General features: G+C 34.6%; 1 protein-coding gene across 1 annotated transcript; it reads right to left on the bottom strand.

Moving 5' to 3' along the window:
* Positions 1–4,541: 4,541 nt before the first annotated feature.
* Positions 4,542–5,548, bottom strand: LOC141405054 (actin, cytoplasmic A3a-like). Its single transcript, XM_073989033.1, has one exon. It carries the CDS (start codon positions 5,487–5,489, stop codon positions 4,623–4,625), a length of 867 nt encoding a protein of 288 aa, XP_073845134.1. The 5' UTR covers positions 5,490–5,548; the 3' UTR covers positions 4,542–4,622.
* Between the last annotated feature and the right edge of the window lie 17,451 nt (positions 5,549–22,999).

The raw sequence follows: 22,999 nt of genomic DNA, 5'->3' as shown, positions 1-22,999 counted from the left end.
AACATTTGGGATAAATTGTGCACCCTATCTAGCGATAAGAACATTATTGCAGCTAGCTTCTGAAGAAGAAGTTGATAAACCCCTTGCAGCACAAATACTTAGAAATGAAACTTATGTTGATGATATCTTGACTGGCGGTCATACCCTTGAGTCTGAATTGGACGCGCGAAATCAGCTTTTATTGACATTAAAGACAGCTGGATTTCCGCAAAAAAAAATTACAGCGAATAATAAAGTTCTTTATCTCAAATACCTGAGGAAAATTTATTAAATTCTGATTTTTTAAAAATAGAAGATATGAGTTGCGCAAAAACGTTAGGCATTCAGTGGAATGCAGCTACAGATACGTTTTCATACAATATTGATAAATTTGAGCTGGCAAATTCTATAACGAAAAGAAAAAAACTATCTGCAGTATCAAAATTATTCGATCCTGCAGGTTGGTTATCACCTCTAATTATACAGGCGAACATTCTTTTACAAGATTTATGGCTGGACGGAATAAAATGGGACGAAGAAGTATCGCCTTCCATTTTTTGGAAGTGGAGAACTTTCGTAAAAGAATTCGAAGATATACACTTAATAAAGATACAAAGATGGGTATGTTTTAGTCCAGAAAACAACGTTCAGATACACGGTTTCTGCGACGCGTCTGAGAAAGCATACTGTGCTACATTATACATACGTTCAGAAAATAAGCAACGATGTAATGTGCATTTGTTAGTGGCTAAGAGTAAAGTGGCACCATTAAAAAAGATAAGTGTGCCAAGGTTAGAGTTATGTGGGGCTGTATTACTTTCTTCTTTAATAAAGAGTGTAATGTTAAACGGAAAATTCAATGTAAATTCCATATATTTATGGACAGATTCAACCATAGTATTAGCATGGTTAAAAAAGCACCCATCCTCCTGGAATACATATGTTGCAAATAGAACAACAATGATATTTCAGAATGTTGAAAATGCAAAATGGAAGCACGTTTCATCAAAATGTAATCCTGCTGACCTTGGTACTAGAGGCAGTAGTGCAAAGGATTTAGTAAACAATTCGCTATGGTGGAATGGTCCAGTATGGTTATTAAGTCCTGAAGATAAGTGGCCAGAATCTAATTTAACTTTACCAGAGCCACCGGAAAAGAAAAACGCTACGGTGTTTAATACTACGATTGTTGAAAGTGAACTAGTATCGAGGTATTCTTCTTATAACAAGGCGCTGTGGGTGGCTGGTTATATAAGTCGATTTTTAAATAGATCTTTAAAAAACAAATCGTCCATTTGTATAGACAGACAACCAAATTTACAATTACAGAAATAAAATGACAAGTTATATACAAAAGAAGAATGGGATAAAATTAAAAAAATGCTTTCCCACGAAGAGCTAAACCAAGGAAACATGCTTCTTGTTCGATTGACACAGAGGTCTTACTTTTCACAAAAATATGATGATTTAATTAATTCTAGAAATGTTTCAAAACATAGCACGTTAAGATCTCTAAACCCATTTTTAGATAAGAACAAAGTAATTAGAGTGAATGGTCGGCTGGCTAACACAGAGATGACATACGATGAACGATTTCCAATAATAATTCCAAATTCATCACATTTCTGTAATATTTTTCTCGATTTTGTTCATAAAACACTATTACACGAAGACATATCACTCATGATGGCAACCGTAAGAACACAGTTTTATATTCCAAGATTAAAACGAACTATAAAAAAGTATGTTCATAACTGTGTAGTATGTGCCCGATACAAACTAAATTTACAATCACAGATTATGTCGGCGTTGCCAGTTGAAAGATCTTCATTAACATTGCCATTTACTTATGTAGGGGTAGATTTTGCTGGTCCATTCCAGATAAAAAGTGGAACTTTGCGAAATTCACCATATCAGAAAGCATATACTTCTGTATTTGTTTGTTTTTCAACAAAAGCAATCCACTTAGAAGCCTGCTCCAATTTATCATCAGATGCATTTTTGGCGGCTTTTATACGATTTGTAGGAAGACGAGGCTTACCAAAAAAATTATGTCAGACAACGGTACTAATTTTGTAGGCGCTAATCGTCAATTGAAGTCTGAATATATTCATTTTTTAAAGAGTTCGTCCGAAGAAATCTGTAGAAATACTCAGCGCATGGTTTTGAATGGAAATTTATACCACCAGGAGCTCCACATATGGGTGGCTTATGGGAGGCAGGTGTTAAAAGTTTTAAATTGCATTTTAAAAAGGTTATTGGGGAACATAAGTTCAACTTTGAGGAATTTAGTACACTTCTAGTTAGAATTGAAAGTGTTTTAAATTCAAGACCCATAACACCACTATCTGAAGATCCTGATGATTTGGAAGCTTTGACGCCTGGACATTTTCTTCGCGGTGGATCCTTAATATTTGCACCGGAATTCCCAGACGATAATTTATCAATAATAAATAGATGGGAAAAGTTAAAGATTCTTCATCAAAACTTTAGCAGGAGATGGAAAACCGATTACCTTCATGAATTACATAAAAGATACAAGTGGCAAAATCCAAAAGGTGATGTAAAAGAAGGCGATTTCGTACTAATAAAAGAAGATCAACTACCACCAAATGAATGGAGAATGGGAAGAGTCATCGACGTTAATAGAGGAAATGATTGTCATGTAAGAGTGGTAAAAATAAAGACATCTACAGGTAATATATATCGACCTATAGTTAAGCCTTGTGTGCTTCCTGTCAGTAGTAGTTCTTAATTGATACACGTGTATGAGAGTAATATAAATTATATTTATTATAATACACCCGCGAATGTGGGCTGTTCTCTCCTCTTTCTTTTTCTATTTTCATGTCGACTTAAGAAGTACGCAATATGAATGCTGGATCAGTAGAACTTTGCATGCTATGTTTTAATAATCATCCATTACGAATGTGTCCAACGTTTAAACAAATGACCCCCGTTCAGAGAGAATACGTAGTTAGAGTGCATAAGTATTGCATAAATTGCTTGGGGAAATCACACTTCGTACGCTCGTGTTCTTCTCAAAGAAATTGTGAAATTTGTGGAATGCGCCATCACACTATGCTGCATCCAACGCCAACACCAAGGATTGCTGTAAGTAACACCGTAGGAATGTATGGCAATAACAGACCAAGGGCTGATTTATACACGAGGGTGAAACAACAGCATGAACTTCAGTATCAGAATCAAATGCGAATTTGTATCCAACTAATCCTACGAGACTCAACTCGAAAGCACGAAGGGCAATAAAAAGGCAACAACTACAACAACCTCTACCGCAGTATCCATTACAGCCGCAAACACTGCACGTCTTGAGGATCCGAGATACATATCAGGGGTTATGTGTTGTTTAAACGGAAGCTTTACTATGTATCTACCATCAGATCTACGGTTCACAGTCTTTTTGTAGAAATCCTCACACCACACGTCTTCAGCCGACATGGGTTTCTCGCTGGGAACATTCTCTATTTCCCAACACTTTTGTATTTGACTATTAAGTGGATCAATAGTTGCAGTCCAAGAGGCAAATGAAACGACAGATTGCGATACGGGCTTGCCACTAAGGATCCACCCAAATTCCGTATTTTGGGCCAACAAATTTCCAGAAACATTATTTTCAAGTCCAGGTTTCATAATTGTTGGTAGTAAATCGCTACCGATGAGGAAGTCAATAGGAGCGGGTTTAAAGAAGTTAGGATCAGCTAACTCCAGAGATTTCAGGTGAGCAAAGTCTTGCGGTTGGGGAAGCGGGCATTAAGTGATACATGTTTGTGATCACGATAGCGGAAACGGTCACCTTGAAATCTGATTTCCTAGACATTAACGTTACTTCGCATGTCTTTGAAGAATTTTCTAAAAGCGTTCCACCCAGACCTGAAATCATCGTATGTGATTTCGTTGTCGGAAACTTGAAACGATTTATAATGCGGCTAGCAACAAAGGACTCTTGTGATCCCTGGTCGATGAAGACTCTAATAGTGAAACTAATACCTTGATGTTCTACATCCACCAAGGCTGTTGGTAAAACAGTTTTTTGACCAGATTGTGGGAAATTATTTTGAACATTAAATGTATTGGAGTAAGCCGCCGCAGATGTGGTAGGCAATTCATTGTCGAAAGCCTCAATGTGATAAGACGCGGATGCTGATCTTGGAACTTGCGAATTTGGTTGGAAATGATTGTCTCCACCAGAATGTAACAGTGTGTGATGCGGTTTCTTGCAGATTTGGCACAAGTATTTACTTTTACATTTCTTAGAAGTGTGTCCATATGACAAACAGTTCTCGCAGATTTTGTTTTCAGAAACAAATGTTCTTTTTTGTAAATATGACCAGGCACGAAACTTGGAGCAAGATCTTAAAGAATGATCCTGGTGACATGCTTTGCATGCCTTATGAGATGTGTCAGTAGATGCATTGTACGTATTGACTTTGTGGGAACTGTGGTTGTTGTTGGATGGTTTCCTCATGTCATATATGGACTCGATCATATCTAATCTCTTGGAAATAAAATCATCTAATTGATCCCATGATGGCATTTCCTTATGCATACGGTCGGCAATACCAGGGTACATGGTGGTACCACCAGACAAGACAGTGTTGGCGTACAAGTCCTTACGGATATCAACATCGCACTTCATGATGGAGTTGTAAGTGGTTTCGTGGATACCGCATACCTTCCATACCCAAGAAGGAAAGTTGGAACAATGCTTCTGGGAAAAGGAAACGTTCATTGCCAATGGTGATGACTTGACCATCGGGCAATTCGTAGCTCTTTTCCAAGCTGGAGCTGGAGGCAGCGGTGGCCATTTCTTGTTCAAAGTCCAAAGCAACATAGCAAAATTTTTCCTTGATGTCACGAACGATTTCACGTTCAGCGGTGGTGGTAAAAGAGTAACCACGTTCAGTCAAGATCTTCATCAAGTAGTCGGTCAAATCGCGACCAGCCAAATCCAAACGCAAGATAGCGTGAGGCAAGGCATAACCTTCATAGGTGGGTACAGTGTGTGAGACACCATCACCAGAATCCAACACAATACCAGTGGTACGACCGGAGGCGTACAATGACAATACAGCCTGGATGGCTACATACATAGCGGGTGTGTTGAAGGTTTCGAACATGATTTGTGTCATCTTCTCGCGATTAGCCTTGGGGTTCAAGGGAGCTTCAGTCAACAAGATGGGATGTTCTTCGGGGGCGACACGCAATTCATTGTAGAAAGTGTGATGCCAGATCTTTTCCATATCGTCCCAGTTGGTGACAATACCGTGTTCAATGGGGTATTTCATTGTGAGGATACCACGTTTGCTTTGGGCTTCATCTCCGACGTATGAGTCTTTTTGGCCCATACCGACCATGACACCTTGATGGCGAGGACGGCCGACAATTGAGGGGAAGACAGCACGGGGAGCATCATCACCAGCGAAACCGGCTTTGCACATACCGGAACCGTTATCAACAACTAAGGCAGCAACTTCTTCGTCACACATTTTGTTTGCGTGGTTTACTGTATTGATGAACTGAAGAACAAACGAACCACAAAGCTTGACAGCTGAACTACGAACAACCTGTCCTCTTTCGCTCCCCACCTATGTATGTCCTAAAAAAGAGATATTGAAAAAGAAAAAACACACACATCACATATAAACCAAGTCTGGTTAACAGAAATACAAAAGACGACACAATTCAAACAATGCGCGACTTTTGACAACGAACTTCGATCTCTGTAAGCCAACTCAACTCACACTGCACGTCAGCAGTCGTCAACACCACCGGTTGTTAGGCGCTGCACACTGATCTCTTTACAATGAAAAGTTTACATATGGTCTGTTCCTTCACTTTTGTAAATGGTAAAACCGGCAAAAGTAGTAAAACTTGTAAACTGCTCACAAATGAATTGTATGGTGTCAGAAGTAAAGGAACGCTTTTCGAGTAAAAAGTGGCAAAACTTGAAGATTATTGCACGTAATGGAACAGAGCTAAAAGTTCATTCATACGTACCGCATACTGAGCATTTTCTACATTACCTCCGCTTGCGCCAACAGCGCTGTTAGAAGTCAGCCAACTCTTTTTGTTTGTACGTATAGTTGTGTGTGCATAACATACCCTACCCAACTTCAACCGCCGCAACCGAACTACATTCATTTCCTACTCAGAACACCAAGAACAAGTGAGTGTGGTCAACTCTCTTTTAATAGTTAAAGTCGAACATACCAACACACGAAGTACAACAACAACAAAACAGACTCATGCAAATGACAGCTTTGGTTCGTTACTGTAGCTGACAAAGATCTTCATTTTTCTATGGCCGCCAAGAACCGCACACTTGAACTGGATATTACGCGGATGTATGCAGAAATAATTAATTTGTTTATAATTATAAACTGGCATAATAATGACAAAAAGTTATTACATTACAAAACATAATTGCACAATAAAAAAATAATAAGGAAATACAGTCGAAATCGTTTATAACGTCGGTCAAGGGACCGACGGAATTTGTCGCTATAACCGATATGTCGTTATAAGCGATAGGACTATAAAGGGCCCCAGAGATTTGGGACTTTTGGATATGGTCGTTATAACCGATATGACGTTATAAACGACGACGTTATAAGCGATTTCGACTGTAATCAAGAATGTATGTGTACATTAACAACAAAAGGAATTCCAACATAATTTGACAAAACTTAAAAAAAAATCCACTAGAAGAAAACGAAAGCAAGAGAAGTAACAAAGGAGAAATACAACAATTCCACCAGTAACGGCAGCAAAAGTAAAAAAACCAAAAAAGGTATTTGAATTGAATTACAACAAATAAGACAACTAACGTATTTACAAAGTCTACAGTAGTTGTCTTTCTACGTGATAATTTATTGCAAAATGTTACTGAATATTGTCTTTTATTCAAAATTTGCCGATTGAGAAATTTCTGCAGATTCCGGAGGAAATAGTGTTCAGTACATTTAAGAAGAAAAAAGGCAACAATTGTTGTGATGATAAAAAGCAACAATGAAGACAATTTAGTGTCATTCTTAAAATTAAGGAATGAGTATAAACCTGTGGAATATGTTTCAAAGATGCATTATAATAATCGAGTAGTTAATTTGTTAATATTGCATTGTTTCAAAATAGATCCAAGGCTAAACAACCATTGAATGTAAACGTTTGTTGGAAATTAATGAAATGCTCTGAAGCAAATTGCCTGCAAAACAGCTTGTAACATTCATAAAAATTGTTACAACATAGTATCGAAAGAGATTAACTCCATTCGAACACAATTGGCATTGAACTATAGTACGTTTATATATAGATGGGTTTAATAAATCTATTGGATCTCAAAGGTCAATTACTCTGCGTATACTTCCAATAAATATTCAAAAAGAAGATATACAAAAAAAACCAAAAAGTAAATTTGACATTCTGTTTTATTGGTTTACATATGTACATCTTTCATGTAATTTCAAATTATCCCAACAAACCATTCGGTCTGAAGTAACGAGAAACTAAAAATATATATTTACATATGTATCAGCATCAACTCACAATAAGCCGACAGATTTCATGGAGAAAAACGTTTTGATAATTATACAACTATACTATACAGGCAAGCATTTCCAATAATATTCTTTGAAGTTACTTTGGTACATTGAGTCTCATTCCTTGTGGAATGTACCACACATGTATTCAACAATTCTAAATAAAAGCACTCTTCGTTGAATTGTGTGTGTAATACTCCGTTTGCAATCAACCGGATTTAATGAACCCACTGGGTTTCAAATGTCGATTCCATAGCCCAACCGTTAAATAAATCCCCAAAAAAAGGTTAACAGGCAAAAAGCTCTAAATCAAACGCCGTTTAAGAAAATTAAACCACAACTTCACAATGCTACGGATGAAAGTTCTGATTATATATCTTTACCACCAGATCATCAAGCAATCTTATAAAGAACTTTTTCAATATCAAGATATCACTTTCGGAAAAATAGTTTAACTTACATGCCAATCCGAAATTTTCTTCAATGAAGCCAAGATAACCATCTGTATTGTTTTATTCCTAACTATTCCTAACCTTATGTTCACACATATAATAAGTTCTTACGTCATGCACTGAATCGATACTACTACTTTTAATCAAATCCTGCCCATTCCCGGCCATCAGTTAGATGATACATGGAGACTACAAATACTAAGTTGCGTTACCGCAAGAGGGCCCGGCATGTTGAAGCGAGTTCAACAACTTTTCATAATACAATACATTTTTATGTCAATTAGGTTTAAATTTAAAGTTAAAGTCGACAATCAACTGATATTTATTTCAATAATATGGCAACCTTATATCCAAATGAGCTTTCACTCACTGGAGCAAAGGCTGTCTGTCATTTCTTCTCTATTCCAAACGTTTCTGTATTTACACAAAATGTCTAACAAATAAAACAAATTTACTTGTCGTACAAAAGCTGAAGCAACAGGAACATCCAATAAACCTCACACCGCAAAGAAAAATACTGCCTTTTATTTTCCCAACAAAACGCTTAACAATTGAAGAGTTGCCACCGCAGACCCGCTAATTAAAACTTGGATAAAAGCTATCAGTAGCGTTTATGTGGTGAAACAAGCGTTTCATTCAATGTTTGAATACCAACAGCAAGAACCCTATATGCTCACACTTTAATAAGTCTTACATACCTCGTCTCCAACTTTCTTAAACAAGATTTCCTCCAAGAAATGACAAGATGATAGCGGTGGACGTGATCCAAAAAGATTCTTTTATCCCTCAGAGGCTCGATAGGACCATGAACAATTTTGGAAGAGTTAGCCGTTTAGCGGACTGTAGCGTGTAGAGAAAAGAAGCGGTGGCAAACAGTAGAAGCAAATGAAAAGCGGTAGATATCGATTTATTTTGTTGCAGACAAAATAAGGTTTTATTTTACTGTAAATATTTCGTCTTGATGACGAGGCGGTATTTATTCATGTGAGATGAAAAATGCAGCCATTTGCATACATTTTTTGGCTACAATTCAGCAAAAGAAAAATGACAGCAAAGATATGAAATGGTAGCCTCTCAGAATTGAGGAAAAGCTTTACTATTTGAGGCTACCAGATCGTTTAGGACAAAGGAGAAATACAACAATTCCACCAGTAACGGCAGCAAAAGTAAAAAAACCAAAAAAGGTATTTGAATTGAATTACAACAAATAAGACAACTAACGTATTTACAAAGTCTACAGTAGTTGTCTTTCTACGTGATAATTTATTGCAAAATGTTACTGAATATTGTCTTTTATTCAAAATTTGCCGATTGAGAAATTTCTGCAGATTCCGGAGGAAATAGTGTTCAGTACATTTAAGAAGAAAAAAGGCAACAATTGTTGTGATGATAAAAAGCAACAATGAAGACAATTTAGTGTCATTCTTAAAATTAAGGAATGAGTATAAACCTGTGGAATATGTTTCAAAGATGCATTATAATAATCGAGTAGTTAATTTGTTAATATTGCATTGTTTCAAAATAGATCTAAGGCCAAACAACCATTGAATGTAAACGTTTGTTGGAAATTAATGAAATGCTCTGAAGCAAATTGCCTGCAAAACAGCTTGTAACATTCATAAAAATTGTTACAACATAGTATCGAAAGAGATTAACTCCATTCGAACACAATTGGCATTGAATTATAGTACGTTTATATATAGATGGGTTTAATAAATCTATTGGATCTCAAAGGTCAATTACTCTGCGTATACTTCCAATAAATATTCAAAAAGAAGATATACAAAAAAAACCAAAAAGTAAATTTGACATTCTGTTTTATTGGTTTACATATGTACATCTTTCATGTAATTTCAAATTATCCCAACAAACCATTCGGTCTGAAGTAACGAGAAACTAAAAATATATATTTACATATGTATCAGCATCAACTCACAATAAGCCGACAGATTTCATGGAGAAAAACGTTTTGATAATTATACAACTATACTATACAGGCAAGCATTTCCAATAATATTCTTTGAAGTTACTTTGGTACATTGAGTCTCATTCCTTGTGGAATGTACCACACATGTATTCAACAATTCTAAATAAAAGCACTCTTCGTTGAATTGTGTGTGTAATACTCCGTTTGCAATCAACCGGATTTAATGAACCCACTGGGTTTCAAATGTCGATTCCATAGCCCAACCGTTAAATAAATCCCCAAAAAAAGGTTAACAGGCAAAAAGCTCTAAATCAAACGCCGTTTAAGAAAATTAAACCACAACTTCACAATGCTACGGATGAAAGTTCTGATTATATATCTTTACCACCAGATCATCAAGCAATCTTATAAAGAACTTTTTCAATATCAAGATATCACTTTCGGAAAAATAGTTTAACTTACATGCCAATCCGAAATTTTCTTCAATGAAGCCAAGATAACCATCTGTATTGTTTTATTCCTAACTATTCCTAACCTTATGTTCACACATATAATAAGTTCTTACGTCATGCACTGAATCGATACTACTACTTTTAATCAAATCCTGCCCATTCCCGGCCATCAGTTAGATGATACATGGAGACTACAAATACTAAGTTGCGTTACCGCAAGAGGGCCCGGCATGTTGAAGCGAGTTCAACAACTTTTCATAATACAATACATTTTTATGTCAATTAGGTTTAAATTTAAAGTTAAAGTCGACAATCAACTGATATTTATTTCAATAATATGGCAACCTTATATCCAAATGAGCTTTCACTCACTGGAGCAAAGGCTGTCTGTCATTTCTTCTCTATTCCAAACGTTTCGGTATTTACACAAAATGTCTAACAAATAAAACAAATTTACTTGTCGTACAAAAGCTGAAGCAACAGGAACATCCAATAAACCTCACACCGCAAAGAAAAATACTGCCTTTTATTTTCCCAACAAAACGCTTAACAATTGAAGAGTTGCCACCGCAGACCCGCTAATTAAAACTTGGATAAAAGCTATCAGTAGCGTTTATGTGGTGAAACAAGCGTTTCATTCAATGTTTGAATACCAACAGCAAGAACCCTATATGCTCACACTTTAATAAGTCTTACATACCTCGTCTCCAACTTTCTTAAACAAGATTTCCTCCAAGAAATGACAAGATGATAGCGGTGGACGTGATCCAAAAAGATTCTTTTATCCCTCAGAGGCTCGATAGGACCATGAACAATTTTGGAAGAGTTAGCCGTTTAGCGGACTGTAGCGTGTAGAGAAAAGAAGCGGTGGCAAACAGTAGAAGCAAATGAAAAGCGGTAGATATCGATTTATTTTGTTGCAGACAAAATAAGGTTTTATTTTACTGTAAATATTTCGTCTTGATGACGAGGCGGTATTTATTCATGTGAGATGAAAAATGCAGCCATTTGCATAAATTTTTTGGCTACAATTCAGCAAAAGAAAAATGACAGCAAAGATATGAAATGGTAGCCTCTCAGAATTGAGGAAAAGCTTTACTATTTGAGGCTACCAGATCGTTTAGGACAAGTTTCAGTTGTAATTCAAAAAATAGTTCATTTATGATAATTCAAATTCTTAATGCTAGTTGTTGAAGTCGCTTCAACAACGTCAAAGACAAAAATATTCCCTATTAAATTTCAATATATGTTGCCGAATAATATGTTTTTACAATATACATCAAGAAAATAATTACATCTACTTTGTCAACAAAACACACAAATATTTTTTGAATAAATTTGTCTTGTTCCTTTTTCGAGTTGATGCATAAAAGTAACCAGAAATTCAGTTCTACACAAAATTTCACTGTAAGTCTCAGAACAAACTTGATATCTAAGTAAAATACTTTGTTAAGAAAATGACGTTACAAAATTAGATATTTATAGGTAGAAATTATTTGTTAAACTTTTAGACTCTTAACTAAAATTTATTCAATACTGAGTCAAAATCTCCTAAAATACTTCACATATTGGGGATTGCATCAAAAGAAGAAATGTTCCAAATCAAATTTCATTACGAGTCTCTAAACAAAAGAAATTTGTAGCTATAATATGTAACATCTCCAGAAGCTTTCGCTTTTTATATATGATTTAGGACCATATTCTACCGTTGTTATTCACATTTTCGTTATCTGCGGTCGGAAAATATATTTTATTGATGTTTTTCATAATAAATTCTTTCAGAGGATTATGTGTGCTCGATGCAAACTGTGCTCGATGAAATATCTATTGTGAATATATATAGAGAAAATATTGATAACCCTGATCTGTGTTTGTAAAATAACGTATTTTAGCACTATAAACTAAAATAACGTCATCAGGATAAGTTATAGGTTCCTGATGTTGTATGTGAAAATGCGGGGATGGATTTTTTAAGACCTTTCGTGTAAAACTAAATTTCATGTTACTTTCATGCATCAACTTGAAAAAAGAACAATACAATTTATTCAAAAATATTTGGTTGTTTTGTTGGCAAAATTGATGTATATATTTTCTTGATATGAAATATCTCCCGACATAGAAACCCCTGCAACAAGTGGAATTAATACATCTCATAAGCAGCACTATCAATTCAAATGTCGATGAGAAGTTGAAAACATTATCGACGAAGAAAGACATAGAAGAGGTTAAAATAGAAATGTCTTCAATGAGCTCCGACATGAACAAGTTGAGAACAGAAAACCAAGAATTGAAACAAGAGCTGAAAAATTTACGCCGAGAATGTGAAGAAAACCAAATGGATTTAATATGGATGCAAGAGCAAATATAAAGTTGTAAGAGGGCTGAGATGTTCTAACGAACCATTACAGGAAGGCAAGAACATGCTACTTAATAAACTGGAGCTCCCAACAAATGTAAAATCGGCCCGGAAAATATTCGAAAGGAACGAAACGATGAGCGTCGTAGTCGATTTTGCAACCGTACAGGAATCTGAAGATGTCATTCGAAACAGTAGAAAGTTGGTCGGCTCATATATGTATATATATATATATATTGTTACGAATGTAACTAATAGGTTTAGGTTAATTAGTTTAATATCCGTTAATTTAATAATTTGAATTGTAACGTAAAGTTCTATTACACAGTTACTTTATTCAAGCAACAACAACTAAAATGTAGAATTCTCTTCATCATTCTAGTTCCATTTGTTTTGCCATAATCATTCAATTATCGCCTAGTTGCTATTTCTTGCATTTGTTTGTTGTTGTAATTACGTCATTAGTGTGCAATTGTATTTATCTTCCCCCATGTATGTGAGTACGGTTGTTCGCTTGGTGCGAGTGTGCGTCTGTGTGTTTGTTGTTAGTAGGCTTCTCGAGGTTGCCAGATGCATGCTGTAGATACTTCCAAACGATGAATGTGGGCATATAAATATCAGATGACGGGCAAACCGTGATCAGTTGTGAATTTTATCGCGAAATGTAAACGTCGACTAGTAAAGAAGTAAAGTAAAGCTGTGTACTTAGCTATAACAGTCAGTTCCTAATAAGTGTAATAAAGTAAAGAAAGCATTGTAATCTAACACGAACCCTGTTTATCGGGGAATAAAACAACGTCTAGACGGAGATTGGTTAAACCTAATGCCGTAACAATATATATATATATATATATATATATATAGAACGAGACTTAGCACCTTAAGACAACAACTGAAAAGGCTTACACTTTGTCTCAAAACAAAAATAATGACAATAAGTAAAGAATATAGAATTACTGTCAAAGAAGATAGAATGAGAATCAAGGACACATGGCTCTCCTGAAACAGAGACCGGAAACTAATAGCTGGAAAGAATAAGGAAGAGTTAAAGAATATCTATGGCGACATTATCACTGTCATAGATATAACTTACGAACATCTACCCTCCGAAACCCCATCAAAAAACTAATTAAAGCACCCAATGTTACCTTGCTAAATCTCACAATTCAGTCTTATAACATTAATGGAATGAAAAACAAATACCTACATCCTTCTTTTTTATTTTCATAAACAAGCACGATATTATAATACTACAGTAGTCCACGCATATAAGCACATCTTATATAAGAAAAAAAAAAAAACGTATGTAAGAAACTTTTTTTCAAAACACCATGCCTTTTACCACATTCGTCATTGTATAATCATTTTATATAAGAAAAAACGCCTGTAAGAAATACGTTTGAAACACCAAATCTGAAAATCACCGTTACAATAACTTTATATAAGAACATTGACAACACTTAAATTCGTGAATAATGGTCGCAAGTCGCACCAAACAAAAACTACATGTAACATGTGTATGAATATAGATGGGATTCTACCCGGTATTTACCCAGGTTTTGGGTAAATACCAAATAAATATCTTTCTTTGGTGTTTATTTGGGTAAATAAAATTTTATTAAATCAAAATTTTGTTTTTCTGTCAGACAGAAAATCAAAAAGAATACCAGAAAAGCGTTAAAACCACGCGGACTAAACTTTTTATACGTCAAATCGGTCGCTGGAGTTGCTTGTGCGAAACAGTTAGCGAAGAATGCAAAATTTATAGCTTTTTTTGAGGAGGACGCAAATCTCAAGATTATCCGCTGAAATCGTGGGTTAATCCATCTGATATATCATAAAGTTTAGATTTCGATCCAGCATTTATGATTTTCTGCAAAAATATATACAACAAACTGGTTTCAAAGCTGTCAAATACCGAAAATTTAATGTCACAATATTTGAGAGATTTATCAAAATATGGACCAAAATTTATCATATTTTAACTTGCTCCGTATCCAAAAACGGTAATTTTATTCATAGTCATTTAAAATTTGGTAAAACAATGCGTTGTCGCATCTAATTTCATGATTTTAGTTTCTGTAGTTTATACCCACAATTTGGGTAAATACCCGGGTATGTACCCATTTCTACCCAATTTACCCATTTTAATGGGTATTTACCATTTGAGTATTTACCCATTTCTCATCTCTATGTAGTATGAATGAGTTTGAAAATATTTTTAACGACAAGTTCTAATATTCAATCAAACACATAAGTATTGGTCATACATGTTCGTTCTACATAACAAGCTTCATTCTTTTTCTAGATTTATCTTCAGTCTATTGCTTTTTTGGTATTGTGAACACGCAAAAATGAATTCAAATAAGAAAAGAAATGTTTTGACAATGAAAGCAAAAATGAAAATTGTAAAAGAAATACAAAGTGGAAAATCAAGAAAAGTGGTGGCAAAAGAAAGCAATTTCAAAGAATAAATTTTGCCATCATTTTTGTTAAAATATAATTTAGAAGACATAATGCCGATGAAAGTGGACTTCTTTATAAGGCCCTGCCGAATGGGTCATATTGCTATAGGAATGAAAAAATTAGTGGGCTCAAGACACCAAAAGACAGGTTAACATTGTTATTTATAACAAATGCAACCAGGTCCGATAAATATGTTTATTCAATCGGATAATATAAACAACCAAGATGCTTTCGCGGAAAAATATTCCTAATCCCTACAAATTCAATAAGAAAGCTTGGATGTCCAGTGTTATATGGAGTGAAATCATTAAAGAATTGAGCGAGAATCTCAAGAAAAAAGTGGAAAAAAATTAACTACTCATTGAAAACGCGTCTTGCCATAAACTTGACTACACACCTGAGAATATTGAAATCATATTTCTACCTCCATGTACCACCAGATCGATTCAAACATTGGATCAAGGTAAATAGGAATAAAAGGATTATCAAAATGTATATTTACCGAAAATGAATCTTTCAGTTCCTTCATTTATTCGTAGGAATAATTAAATAATTTAAAACCCATTATAGAAAAAACCTAATACGTGAACAAATTTTGGCTATTGAATGTGGTTATATGGATCAATTTCTCAAAGATATAACCGTACTAAAATCGCTATACATAATAAAACGATCTTGGTGGCTTGTAACCCCAGACACCATAAAAAACTGCTTCAAGAAGGCTCGAATTTACAAAGATGATAATTCAGGTGACCTAGAGGTCGAAGAAGTCACTTTGGAAGATGAATATACTTAAATTCTAGGGTCAGTAAATGAATTTGAAAATCGATATTGTTTTGGTGGATTGGATGGATAATTAGTGAAGTACACGATCGTGAATCCGAAGACGAGTGTAATGAAATCGAAACAACATCAAGACCGACTAGAAAAGAAGCCATCAATGCTTTATTTATTCTTAAACAATATATGGATACGGATGATTTAAATATTATAAATATTTTATATCACCAAAGAGATAAGTCCCTTATCCAGAAAAAAAAAATGAACGAATATTTCTTTAAAGACTGAGCTACTAGCCTAAGTACAAAGTACATGAATTTCTATGTTAAACAATGAATTTTTGTTTTTTATGTTTGTTATTGTTCCTAAATGAAATCTTTTTTGCTTTATTTTTACTTTTCATTAAACTTAATTAAATACTTAACAAATAAACAATGTTTAACTTGTTTTTGGTCTACCTTTCTTCTAAATGCACGCATATAACAAACTAGTTTCGTATATAAAATAAATTGATGTAAGAAAAACACACATATAAGAACAAATTTGCCGAATTTTTCCGAGTTTCTTATATGCGTGGTCTACCTTAACTAAAACACATCTCATAGAAAATAAATTTGAAAATGTTAAAAAATACTTCCCTGGGTTTACATTATATAACATACTTGTAATAAAAGAGCACACATATGGGCGTGGGATCGGTGGCACAATATTCGGTATAAAGCAAACAGTTACAAATATGGGTTTAATGCATCGTATTATAACATATGAAAATATGCATACTTATCAATTTTTCACACACCCAGGATCGTTATTTACTGTCATACCCCAGTATTGGATACCCGCTCAATGGACAAACGACTTTAATAAGATGTGTAAACTGTTCGAAGAAAATGACGTTAGCAACCCGATTTTAATAGGTGACCTTAATTCAAGAATAGGGGAAATTACAAAAGATTTAAATGAAGTCTACCAGGAAAAAGAAAGCCTAACCCCCATTATTACAAGTCTTCTTTTGTTATATTTTGGATTTACCGAAGATTTAGAGCGTTCCGCTTAACTTAAAGTTAAAAGTGATGATTGAATTTCAATGAGGAGCTTCTTGGCATTAACTTTCAATGTAAAAATTATATTTTTAATGCCTCCAAATTGGTTTATTTTGCGTATTCCAATCCATAAGATAGTAAAAGAACACATATAAAAACAGCCCTAAGGATAAAACTATAAATTGAAAGGGATCCAACTAATAGAGCTTTGCACAAACAATAACCTCTTAATTTTGAATGGTAGGACAAAAGGAGACGAGGAAGGAAATCAGTAGGCGAATCTGTGAATGATATTTGTGCGGTGTCCCAGGAGATTTTAAATCTTGTTGAAGAATTTTTAGTGCAAGATGCAACGTGGTCAGATCACTTGCCAATAAGGTTGGGAAAAAAATACAAACAGAATATACCGACAACAAACGTCTAAATCTATTGCACAAGCTAGCGTGGAATGAAAACAAAGCAGGCAGTTATCGTACAAAATAATAGCCCTAAGGATAAAACTATAAATAGAAAGGGATCCAACTAATAGAGCTTTGCACAAACAATAACCTCTTAATTTTGAATGGTAGGACAAAATGAGACGAGGAAGGAAATCAGTAGGCGAATCTATGAATGATATTTGTGCGGTGTCCCAGGAGATTTTAAATCTTGTTGAAGAATTTTTAGTGGAAGATGCAACGTGGTCAGATCACTTGCCAATAAAGTTGGGAATAAAAATACCAACAGAATATACCGACAACAAACGTCTAAATCTATTGCACAAGCTAGCATGGAATGAAAACCAAGCAGGCAGTTGTCGTACAAAACTAAAACAAAAATCCTTAAGCAGATCCAACGACCTAACACTGGAGGAACTTGGAGCCAAAAATCCATGGTAGAATTATAAGTGTCATCATGCACGACAGAAAGTGTTTTCGCTACTGAAAAGCAACAATAAGAATATTACGCCTGAAACCAAGAGGAAATATTTAGACTCCGTAAAGAGATACAAAGAAATATGCAAAAACAATAAACAAGAACATAATATAAATCTAATAGATACAAAAAAACACGTCAGCGACTCAAAGCAGTGGTGGAAAGCAAATGAAGAATCAAAAGTTTCAAACAAGTTCAACCATATCTTCAGATACATTTAATAATTACTTCCAAGAACTCTTAAATCGCCCGAGGGTGTTTGTTAGTTCACCTACCAGGCGCGTCCCCACCGGCCACCGACGTAGCCCCGAAATGATTTTAGTTCCCATAGGATATTAGCTTATGTTACACATTTTTTTAATTTTTGAGTAAAATTTTAAACTATTTTAAATTGTTCAAGAAATATGTAAAGTAGTTGGAAGTATTGCAGAGAATTAGTTAACTACATTGGTATACTTATTGTCCAACATATTTGAAAATATAAAAATAATGAACAAGTTAGGCTTTTTGAGCAATTTTATGCATAGTTCTTGTTAAGTTTTAAGGTGTTGATTAAGCGTTTAATCGGAATTTTAGGCTGACTGTAGGTTTTACTGAGTTCAGAACAATTCGTTTATTTGTATTTATTGAACGTTTGTAACATGTTAGGTCCAATACTTTGGCTTATAAACAACATCCAGAAAAAACATTTTTGTGATATTTTGTTTTTGAAATTTTTATAAGAGCAATTCAACAATTAAATGTAAAAGGATTGCTTATTCTTTGTGGTTTTAAGTGTTTGTATATTTTCCCTAACACGTTTTTATAATGAACTATTTTGAAATTCATAACAATTACAAATTCTTTATTATGTTTGAAATTTGCAATAAAAAAACTATGTGTATCAACCATTTTTTATGATATAATCTCTGTTCCACCGCAGTGTCGTAAATGTCTATTGGACAAAAGGATTTTTCTGTCAAATTTTTATGTTTTGTTCGACCTTTCGAATGTTTATAAAATCAGGATTATTAAGCCCGGTGCGCTTCGCTACCACGAATAAGGTAAAATATATTTTGACAAATTTATTTGTAGGCCAATTTTCGTCACTCATTGCAACTTTTATTAAAATCGGGTATATAAAGCGTGTTTGGTGCATCAAATACATGAAATCGGACGAAAATATATATGGGAGCTATATCCAAATCTGAACCGATTCCAATATAATTTGAAAAATTTATTTCTAGACCCAATTCCGTCACACATTCCAAATTTCATTGAAATTGGACATACATAGCGTGTTAAATGCATAAAATACATGAAATCGGCCGAAATTATATATAGGCGCTATATACAAATCTGAACCGAATTCAGTTGTAGATCATTTTAGTCCGATTTATTTCTAGACCAAATTCCTGCACACATCCAAAATTTGGAGACATTATCTTTTACCATTCTATAGATATTTGCATAAAAAATCTAAATTTTTTGGAGGTACCTCCGATTCTGATGCTATATCTCCGGATCAACGCGGAATTTTAGAAGTTTGTATAGTCTATGTTACCTTCAGGCCATGTAGTGATATACTCTGAAAATTTCTGAAAATTTCAGGAAGATCGGTTCAGCGGTTTTTGAGTCCATAAACTTAAAACAAACAAACGTACAAAGATTTTTCTACTTTATATATATTGATTTATTACATATTATTTCCAATATTTCAAAATTACAATGAATTTCATCTTCAGAGATTTTTCTGTCGATTACTCTTTGGATAAAACCAGAAGAGAACGTCATAGAAACCCACAGCAATTGTATTTTGGGAAGTACTTTCAATGGATGCACATTTCTAGAAATGTTAATTTTTCCTGCTTCGGTAAAGGACCTTGTGACGACAAACGAAATCTAAAACCTGATCGGAAACAGGTTCTTCTTCGTCAAAATCTCAACAAGTACCTCTCGACTTTGCGGACAGGAATATATCCTGAGCCTGTGTGAATTAAAACTTCCATCTATAGACAGATCGAATTGCGGCTACACAGCCAAAATCCTTAAACCCAAAAACTATGCATTAGGAGATTTTCAGAAATTTGTAGCCATTTTCGGACGTATGAACTTGCAAACAAAATATGGATTTTTATCATTGATCACAAGTGTTGCGGAGGAGGTATGAAGAAATGGACGTGACCGACATAGTTCATTTTTAGAGTAGATCTTATTTTGGGAGTCGTTCCTTTTGAAAGATATTGCGCCACCGGTCATTTCAGTTCGCCACAGTATAACTTTCACCTTATAACTCTTATGTCAGGAAATATGGACTTGCCCACGAAAAACTTAATTCCGCTCTAAAGTGCACTTAAACAACTATTTTGAAGGTTTGTGAGAGAGGTACCCCAGTATGGCCCATTTTCGAGCAAAAACTAAGTTTGGAAACAATATTACTAAATCCCAAGTTTGGACCAAATCTGTTGCTCCGTTCAAGAAACTCGCGCATACCACTTTAGCTAAAATTCTTGAAAATTGGGGAGAAAATACCAGAAGAAGTAGACCGAAAAGCACCATCATCGAATTTTGTATATATAAGGCGCGCTGAAATATTGTGATAAACAAAGTTTGGACCAACGCAGTATCCGGTTCGAAAGTTGTCGTGCGCACTAGCCACTACACATTATTTCCGTAGGTGTTCTTTACAGCTTTCGGGGCATCTTATTTGGAAGTATAGACTTGCCAAATAACTTGTACGGTACTAATAGAAGCCCCGAGAACACTTGTTGCAAAAAAGCAAAGCGTTTCCAGAGAGTTTCTTTATTTATTAATTTATTTATTTTATTTCTTTTTTCTTATAACTGAATTATTAGCATAAAGGAAGTGAAGCCATGACCATTGAGGTCTTAAGCTTACACAGCTTATCCAGAGAGGTCTAAAACTGCACTTAGCTGAAATTTTTTGAAATACTCTGCGGAAGGTTTGCCGAAAGGTTGATCTGTTTGAGAATTATCGTGCTCCCCAGGCGGCTACCCAGGTGAACGGACATAGCTATGTCGACTCCAAGTTTTCTGAAACAGATTTCTTCCAAACACACTTTGGCCCCAAATCCATCATTTCGATGATGCACATTTTGGCTAAAGGCTGAGAGTATAAAAAATGAAGATTGGGAAAAATTGTGTTTATGGATTTTTGGTAAAATAATGTATACATGTATAGACCTTGGATTGGGCGACATAATTTCATTTTAAACGAAGTTAAGACTGGATTCCAGAGATTCCCTTGTTCCTGATAAATCTATGAGAAGATCCAGAATTTCTATAAGTGAAGTCCGACGATTGGACGCCTAAATTTGTCTATTGACAGAAGCACGATTGGGCGACAGAATTTGTCATTTACATAACTGCGATTAGGTGCTAGAATTTCTTGATGGATAGACTAACTATTGCTCAGCATTAGTTCTCGGCCTTCAGAAATTCTTTGCGATATGTAGACATCGGATTTTTGCATATTTTTGAAAATTATAATGTTAAGATATTTGAAAATTAAATGTTATGATATTTCTAAGGTTTTCCGTTGTATTCGCTTTCTTTTGGTCTTACCGAAGTGATATCACTGAATTGATACGCCCAAAAATATATAGGATTATTAAAATATTCATTGTTTTGACCATATATTAACTGTGACATATTGTCAAAAAAGTTCTAAAAACAAGATAAAATTGGCCAAGAAATCTTGCGCCATATAAACTAAAAAATAATATTGAAAATTATTTTATCAGTAGAATAAGTCTAAAATAAGGTTTACATCTTTGCTAAATAAGACATTTTCGTTAACATGAACTTTCAAATTTTGGTCAGGTGGCCCCCCCCCCCCCCCCCCCCCCCGAAATGAAATCCTGGCTACGTCCCTGCCACCGGCGGATAGGGGGTGGCGGATGATCGTACTACCATATAATGAACTATTTTGAAATTCATAACAATTACAAATTCTTTATTATGTTTGAAATTTGCAATAAAAAAACTATGTGTATCAACCATTTTTTATGATATAATCTCTGTTCCACCGCAGTGTCGTAAATGTCTATTGGACAAAAGGATTTTTCTGTCAAATTTTTATGTTTTGTTCGACCTTTCGAATGTTTATAAAATCAGGATTATTAAGCCCGGTGCGCTTCGCTACCACGAATAAGGTAAAATATATTTTGACAAATTTATTTGTAGGCCAATTTTCGTCACTCATTGCAACTTTTATTAAAATCGGGTATATAAAGCGTGTTTGGTGCATCAAATACATGAAATCGGACGAAAATATATATGGGAGCTATATCCAAATCTGAACCGATTCCAATATAATTTGAAAAATTTATTTCTAGACCCAATTCCGTCACACATTCCAAATTTCATTGAAATTGGACATACATAGCGTGTTAAATGCATAAAATACATGAAATCGGCCGAAATTATATATAGGCGCTATATACAAATCTGAACCGAATTCAGTTGTAGATCATTTTAGTCCGATTTATTTCTAGACCAAATTCCTGCACACATCCAAAATTTGGAGACATTATCTTTTACCATTCTATAGATATTTGCATAAAAAATCTAAATTTTTTGGAGGTACCTCCGATTCTGATGCTATATCTCCGGATCAACGCGGAATTTTAGAAGTTTGTATAGTCTATGTTACCTTCAGGCCATGTAGTGATATACTCTGAAAATTTCTGAAAATTTCAGGAAGATCGGTTCAGCGGTTTTTGAGTCCATAAACTTAAAACAAACAAACGTACAAAGATTTTTCTACTTTATATATATTGATTTATTACATATTATTTCCAATATTTCAAAATTACAATGAATTTCATCTTCAGAGATTTTTCTGTCGATTACTCTTTGGATAAAACCAGAAGAGAACGTCATAGAAACCCACAGCAATTGTATTTTGGGAAGTACTTTCAATGGATGCACATTTCTAGAAATGTTAATTTTTCCTGCTTCGGTAAAGGACCTTGTGACGACAAACGAAATCTAAAACCTGATCGGAAACAGGTTCTTCTTCGTCAAAATCTCAACAAGTACCTCTCGACTTTGCGGACAGGAATATATC

The sequence above is a fragment of the Musca autumnalis genome, unplaced genomic scaffold, assembly GCF_047663935.1.
Source record: "Musca autumnalis isolate F117 unplaced genomic scaffold, ASM4766393v1 scaffold_5, whole genome shotgun sequence".
In the NCBI taxonomy this organism is placed as follows: domain Eukaryota; kingdom Metazoa; phylum Arthropoda; class Insecta; order Diptera; family Muscidae; genus Musca; species Musca autumnalis.
Note: the sequence above shows the minus strand (reverse complement) of the source record. Positions and strands in the feature narration are given on the sequence as shown.

Coding starts and splice junctions, on each gene's coding strand:
- LOC141405054 (XM_073989033.1), bottom strand. CDS start 5,489: ATGTGTGACGAAGAAGTTGCTGCCTTAGTTGTTGATAACGGTTCCGGT.